The 12,577-nt window shown below is 40.6% G+C and overlaps 1 protein-coding gene across 1 annotated transcript in view; it reads left to right on the top strand.

The window, feature by feature from the left end:
* LOC105943610 (vomeronasal type-2 receptor 116-like) overlaps positions 1-12,144 on the top strand; it is a 28,809-nt gene extending 16,665 nt beyond the window's left edge. Inside the window, 1 exon segment of the mRNA XM_045130573.1 lies at positions 11,240-12,144. Coding sequence (XP_044986508.1) covers positions 11,240-12,144 — 905 coding nt within the window.
* The last annotated feature ends 433 nt before the right edge of the window (positions 12,145-12,577 follow it).

Below are 12,577 nucleotides of genomic sequence, written 5' to 3'. Positions count from 1 at the left end.
TCTTGCTGCTTTTAGCACTCTCTCTTTGCTTTCATTGTTGAGTTTTAACTATGTTGTGTCTTGGAGAGGTTTTCTTTTTTCTTTGATCCTGTCTGTTTGGTGTTCTGTGGGCTTCTTGTTTATGGATAGGCCTCTTTTTTGAGAGTTTGGGAAAGTTTTCTTCAATAGTTTTGTTGACTATGTTCTCCATCACTCTAGTGGATTTCCTCTCCTCCTGGTATGCCCATGACCTTGATGTTTTGTCACTTTGGGGTATCCCACAGTTCCCTTGTACATATGACTTTTTGAACTTAGCAATGTTGCTTGCCTCTTGATCAATTTCTTCTCTTTTATCTTCCAGGTCAGAGGTTCTGTCTTCCACATGAGTTACTGTGTTACTGAGGGGTTCTAGAGAGGTTTTTATAGAGTCTATTTTATTTTCATGTTCTGTTGTGGTATTTTGCATTACGTTCATCTTTTTTGAGGTATGATTTCATTTGAGTTTTGCTTTTCCTGATGCTTTCTGGAATTCCTTCTTGCATTTGATCAAGTCTTTATTAAGCTTAATCAATTGGTTGTTGAGATCTTCCATTTGATGCCTCACCTTCAATTTTATTTATATCTCTTTTAAAGCCTCTAATGTTTTCTCCAATTAAGTGAAGCATCTTGTCAAAAGCTGAGTGCTCTAAGAGGCAATTCTGCTCAATTTCTTTGATGCAATTATTGATATTTTGATGGTTTGCTTACAGTCTAGGAATTCTTTTGATCAGGGAAACATTGGTTGCCGTGTTTTTCATTTTGGGATTGAATTTCTGTTGATTTCGTTGGATTCCATTCTGGGATTAGGCATGCTTGGGGAAGGTCTCTCAGCTTTTTGACTTTCATTTTCATTGTTTTTTTTTTTTTTCTTTTTTGCACCGTGGTGTACAATCTTGAGGAAAGCATTTTATTCTACCGAGGGAGAAGCAAGTGCTTGTCCTTGTAGTCCTCAGAGGGCGTTCTGCTCTCAGTGTGACCAGATTGCTGTGTGATCAGGTTGTAATGATTGCCACTGCAGACATGCAGACTGCAGGTACATTTAAGGTCCTGGGGAGCTGGGAGGTGGGGAACTGAGAGCTCTGGCATAATAACTGCACCTGCATGAACTCTTTAGCACATGAGGATCAGGTATTGGGAAACCAAGAGCTGGGAAGTTGGAGTTGTAAAGGCAAGAGTACAGCTCCTATAGTAGCTGATGTACCCTGTGACTCAGGAGAATAGGGATTTAGGTACACAGGGGCAGTCAATCAGGAAACCAGAGCAAAAGGCCTATTGTTGCAGCCCACACACAGGGACCTGGCCACCCCAAGGCAGAGCAGGAGTACCTGGACCAGGGACGTGCTAGGTGGGAAACCAACCAGGAGCTCTGGCTTACTCACTGCACATGTGCAAACTCTGGAGAAGGGGATCCAGAAGTTGGGGACTCAGGGGCCATTCAATCAGGAACGTGGAGCAAGGGGCCTGCTTCAGCAGCAAGTGCACAGGGTCCAGGCAGCCCTAGGCCAGCAGGAAGGGAACCAACCAGCTCCAGGGAATCACTTAAGAGCAGGGTATCTGGGAATTGGGGCCCAAGGGCACTTAAATCAGGAAGGCAGAGCAAGGGGTCTGCTTTCACAGCAAGCTCATGGGGTCCAGGCAGCCCCAAAGGAGCATCAGGGCCACAGGGACTAGAAACTGGGAGGGGCAGGAACAGGGAGATCTGTCCTACTCATTCTGCACACCCCCACAAAGCCTGTCTCTTATTTTTAAGTGGGAAAAAACTTATATTTAATTGTATTATATAATACTTTTAAATTGCACCCACTTCTGACTTCAGCCCTCCCATATTTCATTTAGGCTTTTAAAAATTATTTTTATTTATTTATTTGAGAGTGACAGACAGAGAGAGAAAGAGGCAGAGAGAGAGAGAGAGAGAGACAGGGAATGGATGCACCAGGGCTTCCAGCCTCTGCAAACGAACTCCAGATGTGTGCGCTTCCCTGTGCATCTGGCTAATGTGGGTCCTGGGGAATTGAGCCTTGAACCGGGGTCCTTTGGCTTCTCAGGCAAGTGCTTAACCGCTACGCCATCTCTCCAGCCCTCATTTAGGCTTTTGAATATGACAGGCAAACATCACCTATCAGAGATTAATGTTTTAATAAGTTTACCTCTTCAGTTCGTATTTGCATCACTGAAAATTTCTTTGAAATACCAATCAGACATGGCATTGGCAACAGTAAATTTTCATCTTGCATCATTGAAAAGTTCAGATTCTCTTAACACTATCTCCTCAGTTTGGTATCTCCCCTAGTGGGGAAAGTTTGTATGTACTGGTGAAAATACCTTTTTATGCTTCAATATGAGATATAAAATTATTCGTTAGAATCAAGAACATCTGCCTGTGAAGTCCATACTATCCTATCTCTTCAAATATTAGTTTTCTTTTGGGGAGGGAATAGAGCAAGAGATTTCAAAACCTAACTAAAATTACCACAAAGCATACAGTGATGGCTAAACACAAACACACACACACGCACACACAGACAGAGAGAGAGAGAGATAAAATTGAGAGATTCTCTCACTTGCCACATCCAATGTATGCCCTTCACAGGAAAACAAATTTACAAATTACCGCAGGATGAATTACAACACCCATTCGCTTGAGGGTGCTGGAAGGCATGATGAAAAGGTAAAAGGGTTATGGCAAGTTAAGAATACCCGGTATTCTAATCATTCCATTTATAACACCTGGCAAATGCTAGAAACAGCTGGAAAATCTGTGGTCCTTTCAGACCCATAGTGGGGTTAAAACTGCACAGCCTGGTGTGGAGAAAATTCTGTCTTTTGTGTATTAAGGATAAAGATTCCAAAGACTCTAAGAGCAGGTAATGTGATTAGGGCCTTTGGCACTTGGTCCTTTATTCACTGCCATGGGGAAAAAAAAAAGCTGAACCTGTCTCCATCCCATCACATCCATCCCCTTTTGACCTCAGAGGACTCAGCCCCTCTTAGAAACCTTTAGTTTGGCAGGAGATGGATGTGGTGAAGGGAACTTATCTACAGAGTTTCAGCTGCACAGGGCTCAGTGCACATACACTGTCTTGTGGAATGATCTGTTGCACAAGAAGACCACCGAGGGGAAGAGGCACAACTGGAAAATCATCCTTTCCCAGGAGTCTTTGCTTCACTGAAGCTGATAATGAATACATGAACTTGGGTAGAGAAGAGGCAGCAACTGGTAATGTAGGAGGACTGCATTCTGTGAAGTAAGCCAACAGCAAGCCCAATCCAAAGCAGTAAGATCACTGCCTTCCTGTGTTTAACATTCGCTGGTACATTTCAATTCCTTTATTGAACCAATAAAGTGTATAAAAATAGTGACATGTGCAGTAGGAATAACCAGTTGACCAATGAAACAGATGGGAAAGAGATTCTCAAACATCATCTGGCCAAGGAACAGAGCCTATAACAAAGGGTTAAAGAACATGTTAGCCATTATGTTGCTCAGCAAGGGAATGGATGAGACTTCCTCCTCCATACCATAGGATGTCACAGAAACTCTATTGTGAAACCAAATGGCACTCAAAACTTTGCTAAGAACAAACAGGGGAACACCGAAAGAACTATGGAAATGGAAAAATGGAGAATCCAAGCCACAGCCAGAGATCTCCATGGAGCAATGTGTCACCACTGATCCTGGCTGTTCCTGACAGAAACACAGGAAAACAAGAGGAAACTGAGAATATGGTGTCATTCCAAGCACCACTTTAGAAAATACATCTCACATTGTGGGACTCACAATTCTGCTTTTTCTCTATGCTTGGCTGCCCTCATGCAGGGCTTATCTTCTCTGCTTTGCTGGATTCCAGCATCCAGCTGTGAGATGGTGCAACTGCCCAGGTAGAGTCTTTGACTGCCCTATAAAGTCCTGGAGAAAGATTCTGACATTGTCAGCTGCCTCTTCACTACCAAGACTATGAGTTCTACAGAGAGGGAAATACTCCAAAATTTCTCATCATGAAAAGCCTTGGGTCACATGGAGAGCTGAAGGCAGCCTTACTACAGCTGGAGAAATGTCTTCCTGTTCAGTGACCTGACTGCTACTTACCCCCTTGTGTCAGGAGTCCTTCCTCATAGCCTTGCCAGGAATCCTGTGGACCCATTGCAGGCAAGCCTGCCCGCACAGGCCTGGTTGGCAATCTGCCCAGGACTGGCTGATGAATGGCCATTCACCTCTGTGCCAGCTGTCCTTCCTATCCAGTGGCTCCCAGGCCAGGGCTGCACCAGCACTGGGCATACCCTTGACTCAGGTAATGCTGGGATGTGGGAGGGGCACCAACATGGGTGTCTAGCAGCAGCCCATTTCAACACTTCTATGAGGTTGTTGAACCATCTGGAGTTGATTTTCAAGGAGGATGAAAGGATAGGGTCCAGATTCAGTCCCCCTAAAGGCAGTATCTAGTTTCTCCAGCATCATTTGTTGAAAATGATGTCTTTTCTCCCATGTGTGTTTCTAACCGATTTTTTTTGTTTGTTTGTTTTGTTTTGTTTTTCGAGGTAAGGTCTCCCTCTAGCCCGTGCTGACCTGGATTTGACTATGGAGTCTCAGGTTGGCCTCGAACTCACGGCAATCCTCCTACCTCTGCCTCCCAAGTGCTGGGATTAGAGGTGTGCGCCACCATGCCTGGCTCTAACCTCTTTCTTAAAGATTAGGTAAATGTACATTCTAGAACTTTGTTGTACAACTCTGTTTCATTGACCTATGCTCATTTATTTTTGCCAGTACTCTGCTGTTATTTATTTTACTATGGTTCTATATTTCTTGAAGTCAGTTTTGATGTACTGCACATATTCTGAGGTGAGGATAATTTTGTCTATCCAAGACCTTTTTGTGCTTCCACATATATGATAATGTCATCTTTTCTATCTCTATGAAGCATGGTGTCAGAAGTTTGACTGGAATTGCATTGAATGTGTATCCTGCTTTTGGTGTGATGGACACCTTTCAGAATACTAAAATCCGATCCATGAATGCGGGCCATTATTTGTGTGTGTGTACATTTTCTTCAGGTTGTGTTTTGAGTTGTTCCATGTTTTCATTTTATAGTTAGTTCCTTCACCTCCTTGGTCAAGCATATTCCATGTCATTTAGTTTTCTGTCTATTGTAAACGGGACTGCTTTACTGATTTCTTTCGTCATGGGTTGTTATTGGTACACATGAAGACTGCTGATTTTTCCATGCTGTTTTTTTTTTTTTTCCTGCAATATTGCTTAAGAGTTTATCAACCCTAGAAGATTTTGGGTGGATTATTTTGGCTTAATGATTATAGAATCAAGTCATTCTCAAATGAGGCTGATTTTACTTTTTCCTCTCCAGTTTGTATCCCTTATAGTTCTTTCTGGTTTTTCAGTACTCACGCTAAGCCTTTAGGTACTATATTCAATAGCAGTGGGAAGTGGACATCATTGCCTTATTCCAGACCTTAGTAGAAATTCAAGATATTCCTTATTTAGTATGGTACAGGATTTAGATTTGTTCTAGATAATCACTGTTATATTGAGACATGATACCTCCCCACCAATTCCTAACTTGTCCTGTGATTTAACCATGAAGGTGTATTGATATTTTTTCACAATCTTTTCTACATCTATTGCAAAGATCATTTGATTTCAGTCCTTAAGTGTAATGTATTATGTTTATCACTTTCTGTGTATAGAACCATACCTACATCCCTGAGCTGAAAGCTATTGTTCAAGATGGGTGGTATTTTCTCGTCTATAATTTAATGAAATAACTACTTGCAGTGCTTTTGTTCTTCTATAAGTGCTTTTGCATGTTTGGTAGTGAAAACATGTGAGTTTGGACTTTTTCTGGTTGAGAGGATTTTAATTAGCTTTTAAATTTTATTATATGTTATTGCTCTCCCTAGATAATTTATATCTTCTGGATTGAGAAATCATATATGCCAAAATTGTTTACGTATTCTGGATATTCTAGTTTTGTCTAACAAAACCATGACAAATATGTCTTAATGATTCTACAGATCTCATAGTTCCCTATTGGAACATCTACTTTATTTTATTAGAGAGAGAGACAGACAGCGGGGGGTGGGGGAGTTTAGGTGTTCCAGGGCCCCTAGCCACTGCCAACTAACTCCAGAAATATGTACCACCTTGTGCATCTGGCTTACGTGGGTTCTGGAGAATCAAAGCAGAATCCTTTGGTTTTGTAGGCAAATGCCTTAACCATTCAGCCATCTCTCCAACCCAGAACATTTCTTTTTTACTGTAATCTTTTTTCCCATTCTTCTTTATTTTACTTTTCATCGGCTTAGCCAAAGGTTTATCAAGCTTCTATCCTTACTTTCTTTTTTTTCAGAACCACATCTTTTTTTTCCCACAAGTAGAGCTTCACTCTATTCCAGGCTGACCGAAAATTCACTACATAGAATCAGGGTGTCTTCAAATTCATGGTGAACCTCCACCTCTGCCTCCTGAGTGCTGGGATTAAAGGCGTGCACCACCATGCCTAGCTAAGAGCCACCTCTTTATGTCATTGGCTTGTTAAATTGTATTTTTCATCTCCAATTTATTGATGTCTGGCCTGATCTTGATTCTGTCTTTCAGTGTTGCATACTCAGGCAGGGGGTGTCATGTTGATCCCTGCCTTCATATGGATCACTTCATTATTTACTTTTTTCACATATCTGTCCTTTCATAATGCAAAAGTCACTTAGAGGTACAAACTTCCATCTTAGGACCGTTATCATTGTGTCCCATAAGATTGTTGTTTTATGTTTTCTTTTTCATAAAGTTCTAGGAATTTTTTCATTGTTGATCTATTCATTGACTGATTAATAACTCAATACAGTGTTTTTCAATCACTTAGATTTTGTGTATTTTCTGTGTCTTCTTTTCTTTCTGATTTATTGCATCATTGCATTATAGTCAGATATAAGACAGGATGTTATGTCCAATCTATTGAATTTGTGGAGACATGCTATATGTCCTAATATATGACCTATTTTGAGAAAATTTCATGACTTTTTGAGAAGGATATGCCTTCTGTCAAGTTTCAATAAAATAGTAAGTGCTCATATATGTTAAATCATTTTATATATGGCATTGTTTTGTTATATGGTTTTTGGGTTTTCTGTTTAGATGAACTACATATTGACTATGGTGGGGAGTTAAAAGCCCCCACTATTATGGGGTTGGGATTAATTTCATATTTGTTATTTAATATATGTTGCTTCAAAAATTTGTTGTACCTCTGTTTGGTGCATCTGTGTTTATGAATGAAATTATCCTCTTTTTGAATTGTTTTTTAGATGAATTGTTTCTGGTTTTGAGCAGCATACTCTGTGGGTAGACAATCTCCTCAGGGGTGTGGGTTGGTGTTCTGTGTGACCAGTACAGGGAGGACCTTTTCTAATCTTTCCTATGCAGGGAACACACTGGCAGGTGTCTTGAGAGTGTGGTCATCACCTAAAGTGCCTGACAACCAATAATTCCTCACCTGGGCATGCACAGTCTGGGTCTATAATGGAGGTATGACTGAATGGAAGTAAAAGGCATGAGGCCACCATGATTCTGGGAAGCCTCCTGAGTGCCTTCCTGCCTCCCTGAGGGTCTTTTGTGGGTAATGTGACCCATTTTAATATCCCTCATCAGCTTAACATATCTGGACATGCCGAGGCATAAAATCAGTACCACATGGACCTGATGTTTAATCCATAATTACACAGGTCTTTATTTTATGCACATAAATATTTTGGTGCTTGGGGATGGACCTCTAGACTACAGACAGCCTTAAGACTGCCATGTAGTACCCACATGCATCAGGCTGTCAAATGAAAGGAACTCAGATATTCCATTCATGGTGGCACAGATGGGCAGGAAACAGGTGAGATAAGTGCATCTACTGAGCACATTTCAAAAGAGATTAAGGTTATTTGAACTTGAAGAATTTGTGGTTAGTTGAAGAAAAATGATGGGTATAATGGGCAAAAAAATTATATTTATTTTTTAATGTGTATCCTAATGAAAAATAATGGAATAAAATGGTAAATATATTGTTGCATTGGAAAGTAATAATTCAATTGTAGTTGTTTAGATGACATGTTCATACAACATACAAATTAATAGAATGGATTAGTGGTATACAAACAGTAGTGTTTTGTGACTCAAATCATACCCTTTATTAAATGATAGGTATGTTACATGTGAAAAATAATGTTTAAAAATGGTTTTATGGGCTGAAGTGATTGCTTAGTAGTTCAGACCCTTGCTTGCAAATCAAAGGGCCCATGTTTGATTCTCCAGTACCCACGTAAAGCCAGACCTGCAAGCCAGCACATGCATGTATACGTCATCTACAGTGTCTGGTGGCTCTGGTGTGCCCAATCTCTCTCTGTTTCTATCTGCCTATTTTGCTGTTTCTTTCAAATAAATAAATATAAATTAAAGACTTTTAAAGATGTTGTTTACCTAATAAAATTAATGAAAAGATCAAAAATTTACCAATATGTTTTATCTATATGTAAATGTAGATAACACAATTTAGAATATAATAAGAGTTGATCTGTGTAATTAAATATTTATGGATAGAAAGACTCAATAACGGTAAAATGCTATTATTATAGAAATTAATATGCAATACAACTCCTATACTTCAATATAAGTCATAATGTCATGTGTGTGCACTCAAACATGAGGAAGTTGAAAAGGTATCTTGCTCAACATACATGTAAGTGAACATACATCCTTGAATTCATTATCATGGACTCTAGCTTGTAGAGGCAGTGTTTCAGTCAGGTTCACATTGCTGGCAGAAATCACCCAACCAAGAGCAGCTTTCCAGAAAAAATGGTTTATTGTGCTTTGCAGACTCAAGTGGAAGCTCCATGATGACAGGGAAAATGATGGCATGAGCAGAGGGTGGACATCATTCCCCTGGCCAACATAAGAAATACAATACTAACAGAAGAATCCACCAAACACTGGCAAGGTGAAACTTACTATAATACCCAAAAGATGGCTCCTAATAACACAATGACTCCAAGAGGTGTTAATTCCCAAATCTCTATCAGCTGGGAACCTAACATTTACAACATCTAAGTATATAGGGGACACTTGAATAAAATCACCACAATCCACCCCCGACCCCCATAAACTGATCACCATACATGATATAAAACACAATGCACTCATCCAACTTTAAAATTCCCCATGATTTTCACCAGTCTTTATCATGTTCGAACATTCCCATAGAACAAGACATTTTAACTGATCCATAATACCAAAAAATCCCGCCCAAACCCGTAATGTCAGAGAATAAAAATGCACCCTGGAAAAGATGGCATTAGGCACAGCAAAGAAATATTCAACCAATACAAGATTTAAAACAACCAGGGCAAACATCAAACTCTGTAGCTCCAAGTCAGACAACTCTAGTCAATGACAAGGCTCCAAGTCCAGTAATTCTGATGACCAGCAAGCCTCTGGATTTCCATTTCCACCCCTCCAGGTAGGCTACTCACAGTCCTGAAAAACTTCATCAGCTCCGGCAGCTTTCCTTAGAAGCCATCTTGTTGTCCTGGCATTTCCACTGGGTCTCCACTGCAATTCACAGTTCATCTTCATGGCTCTACTGGGTCTCCTTGCATCCCTCAAACTTGCTTCACACTGTCCATGGCCATTTCCAAAACACAAGACTGCTTTGCAAATTTAATGACCCTTTCTTTCTTGCATTTCTTACATTCCACAATACCAAGTACTATGCTGATTTGTTAATCTAGGAAGGAATAAAGCAGACTTTGAAGAACAGGACACTTATTGAGCACTCAGCCCCTTTGAAAAGAGTCTACTTTCTTATTGTTTCCCCAGTGCAGGTCAGCTGGCCCAATCTCAAATGTTATGATCTCATATAATTGCAGCCTAAAGGGCAGAAGTTTCAGACCAGAGATTCCACTTCTGTGCCATATCCCTCTGCTCACACCAGTGGATTTCTACATAAAGCAACCCTGCTCAATTTCTCAGGACAGTGGCATAACAGCAAGTCTCTCACACAAACTGCTCCTAGCCCAGTCCAAGCAAGATCATTTCTCATCTTCACAAACCAACCAAGTCTCAAAGTCCATAATTCTTACTGTATTGCGGTCTTCCAGTTATGACCAGAATAATCTATCACGCTGGATTGCAAGGTGCCTCTTAGGCCAAGGTTTCATATTATTCCACATTCCTCTTGAAAATCAGGTCCAAAAGGCTAAAGTCCCACAGGCAGGAGTTTTGCAGTAAATGACACCACTCCTTGGTACCAATATTACTGTTGCAGTCAGGTTCACATTGCTGGCAGAAATCACCCAACCAATAAAAGATTGGGGGGAAAAAAACGGGTTCTTTTTGACTTATAGACTCAGTGGAAAGCCCCATGATGGCAGGGGGAAATGATGGCATGAGCAGACAGTGGAGATCACCCTATGGACAACATAAGGAGGACAATAGCAACAAGAGATTGTGCCAAACACTGGCAAGGGGAAACTAGCTATACCACCCTTAAACCTGCCCATAATAACACATTGCTTCTAAGAGGCATTAATTCCTAAATCACCATGAGCTGGGATCATAGCAAACACCTAGATTTATGGGGGATACTTGAATCAAAGTACCACAGGCAGAATGTATTGAAATGTGTCTTTCCAAAATTCGTCTACTAAAATAAAAATCCTAAGGAGATGGCATTTAGAGGTTAGCATGAGTTGTATTCTCCAGATCAGAATAATTTTCTACCTCCTTTAAATTATATAGGATTTGTATGTGTCTCCTGTTGTCTGAAGACACAAATGGGAGGAAAAAGTTTATTATGGGTTACAAACTAGAAGGGAAGGTCCATGATTACAGGTGAAAATTGGTATGAGCCTAAGGTGGGCATCATCTCCTGGGAAACATCAGGCAGGCAACAGCAGTAGGAGGTGTGCCAAACACTGGCAAGGGGAAGTGGCTATAATACAATACACTGCTACCAGGAAGCTTCAATTCCTAAATTGTTACCAGCTGAACATCTACCATTCTGAATGCATAGGTTTATGGGGAACACCTGAATCAAACAACCACACTATTCAACTGCCTATATAAATAGTGTACATATTATAAGCTTATCTATGAAATTGGTTTGAAGTGGCCTGTGTATAGAAGAGAAATACTAAAGTAGACTTGGTGACACTTTGCCTCCTACAATAGATACTGAGAAGTGTTTGAAGTGCCCAGAAGATCAGTATGCCAACACAGAACAGAACCACTGCCTCCAAAGAATTATAACATTTCTTGCATTTGGAGAACCCCTGGGGATGGCTCTGGCCTGCATGGCCCTGTGTTTTTGTGCACTGACCTCTCTAGTTTTGGGGGTATTTGTGAAGCACCATGACACTCCCATTGTGAGGGCCAACAACCGTACTCTCAGCTACATCCTTCTCATCTCCCTGGACTTCTGTTTCCTATGCTCCCTGCTCTTCCTGGGTCGTCCAAACACAGCCACCTGCATCCTGCAGCAGACCACATTTGGAGTGGTTTTCACTGTGGCTATTTCTGCCATCTTAACTAAAACAATCACTGTGGTTCTGGCCTTCAAGCTCAGAACTCCAACAAAAAGGATGAGGTGGTTGCTGGTAAACGGAGCACCGAACTTCATCATCCCCATCTGCATAGTAATCCAACTCATCCTCTGTGGAGTCTGGCTGGGAACATCTCCTCCCTTTATTGAGACAGATTCACATTCTGAACATGGGCGCATCATCATTGTGTGCAACAAAGGCTCAGTCTCTGCCTTCTACTGTGTCCTGGGATTCCTTGGCTCCCTTGCCCTGGGGAGCTTCACTATAGCTTTCTTTGCCAGAAAGCTACCTGACAAGTACAATGAAGCGAAGCTCCTAACCTTCAGCATGCTCGTGTTTTGCAGTGTGTGGGTCACGTTCCTGCCAGTGTACCACAGCACAAAGGGGAAGGTCATGGTGGCTGTGGAGGTCTTCTCCATCCTGGCATCCAGTGCAGGGTTATTAGTGTGCATCTTTGTTCCTAAATGTTATGTTATTTTCTTAAGGCCAGAGAGGAATTCTCTTCCAAAGTTCAGAGATAGAACTCTTGCTTAAATCTATAGATCTTTTGAAATACTTAATGATATATAGGTATGTACATATATATGTACAAGTTTATCAATATGGTGTTCATAGCACACACATATTAACATGACTGTATATGCTAACATAGTTGACAATTGTAACCATCAAATCAGAAAGTAATAGGTTACCATGAGACATTCGTTTCACACATAAGTGACTTGAATATTTTCTTAAAAATGATACCATACTATTATTAAGGCCATTAGGATTATAAATATTTTATATATTAATCTTCTGTTTATCAATTAGTTATGAGACAGTTTGTCGATTATATTAGCAGGTAGTAGAAAGCTTTTCTTCCCTAAAGTGCAATAGAATCATACTAAATGCTTGGTATTTTTCTGAAAAAAATTTTAAATGTGTTGTAAAACAGCTCACGTCTTAAGGAACATTTGGGATGCGT

This window comes from Jaculus jaculus, chromosome 12 (genome assembly GCF_020740685.1).
Source record: "Jaculus jaculus isolate mJacJac1 chromosome 12, mJacJac1.mat.Y.cur, whole genome shotgun sequence".
Taxonomy (NCBI): domain Eukaryota; kingdom Metazoa; phylum Chordata; class Mammalia; order Rodentia; family Dipodidae; genus Jaculus; species Jaculus jaculus.
Note: the sequence above shows the minus strand (reverse complement) of the source record. Positions and strands in the feature narration are given on the sequence as shown.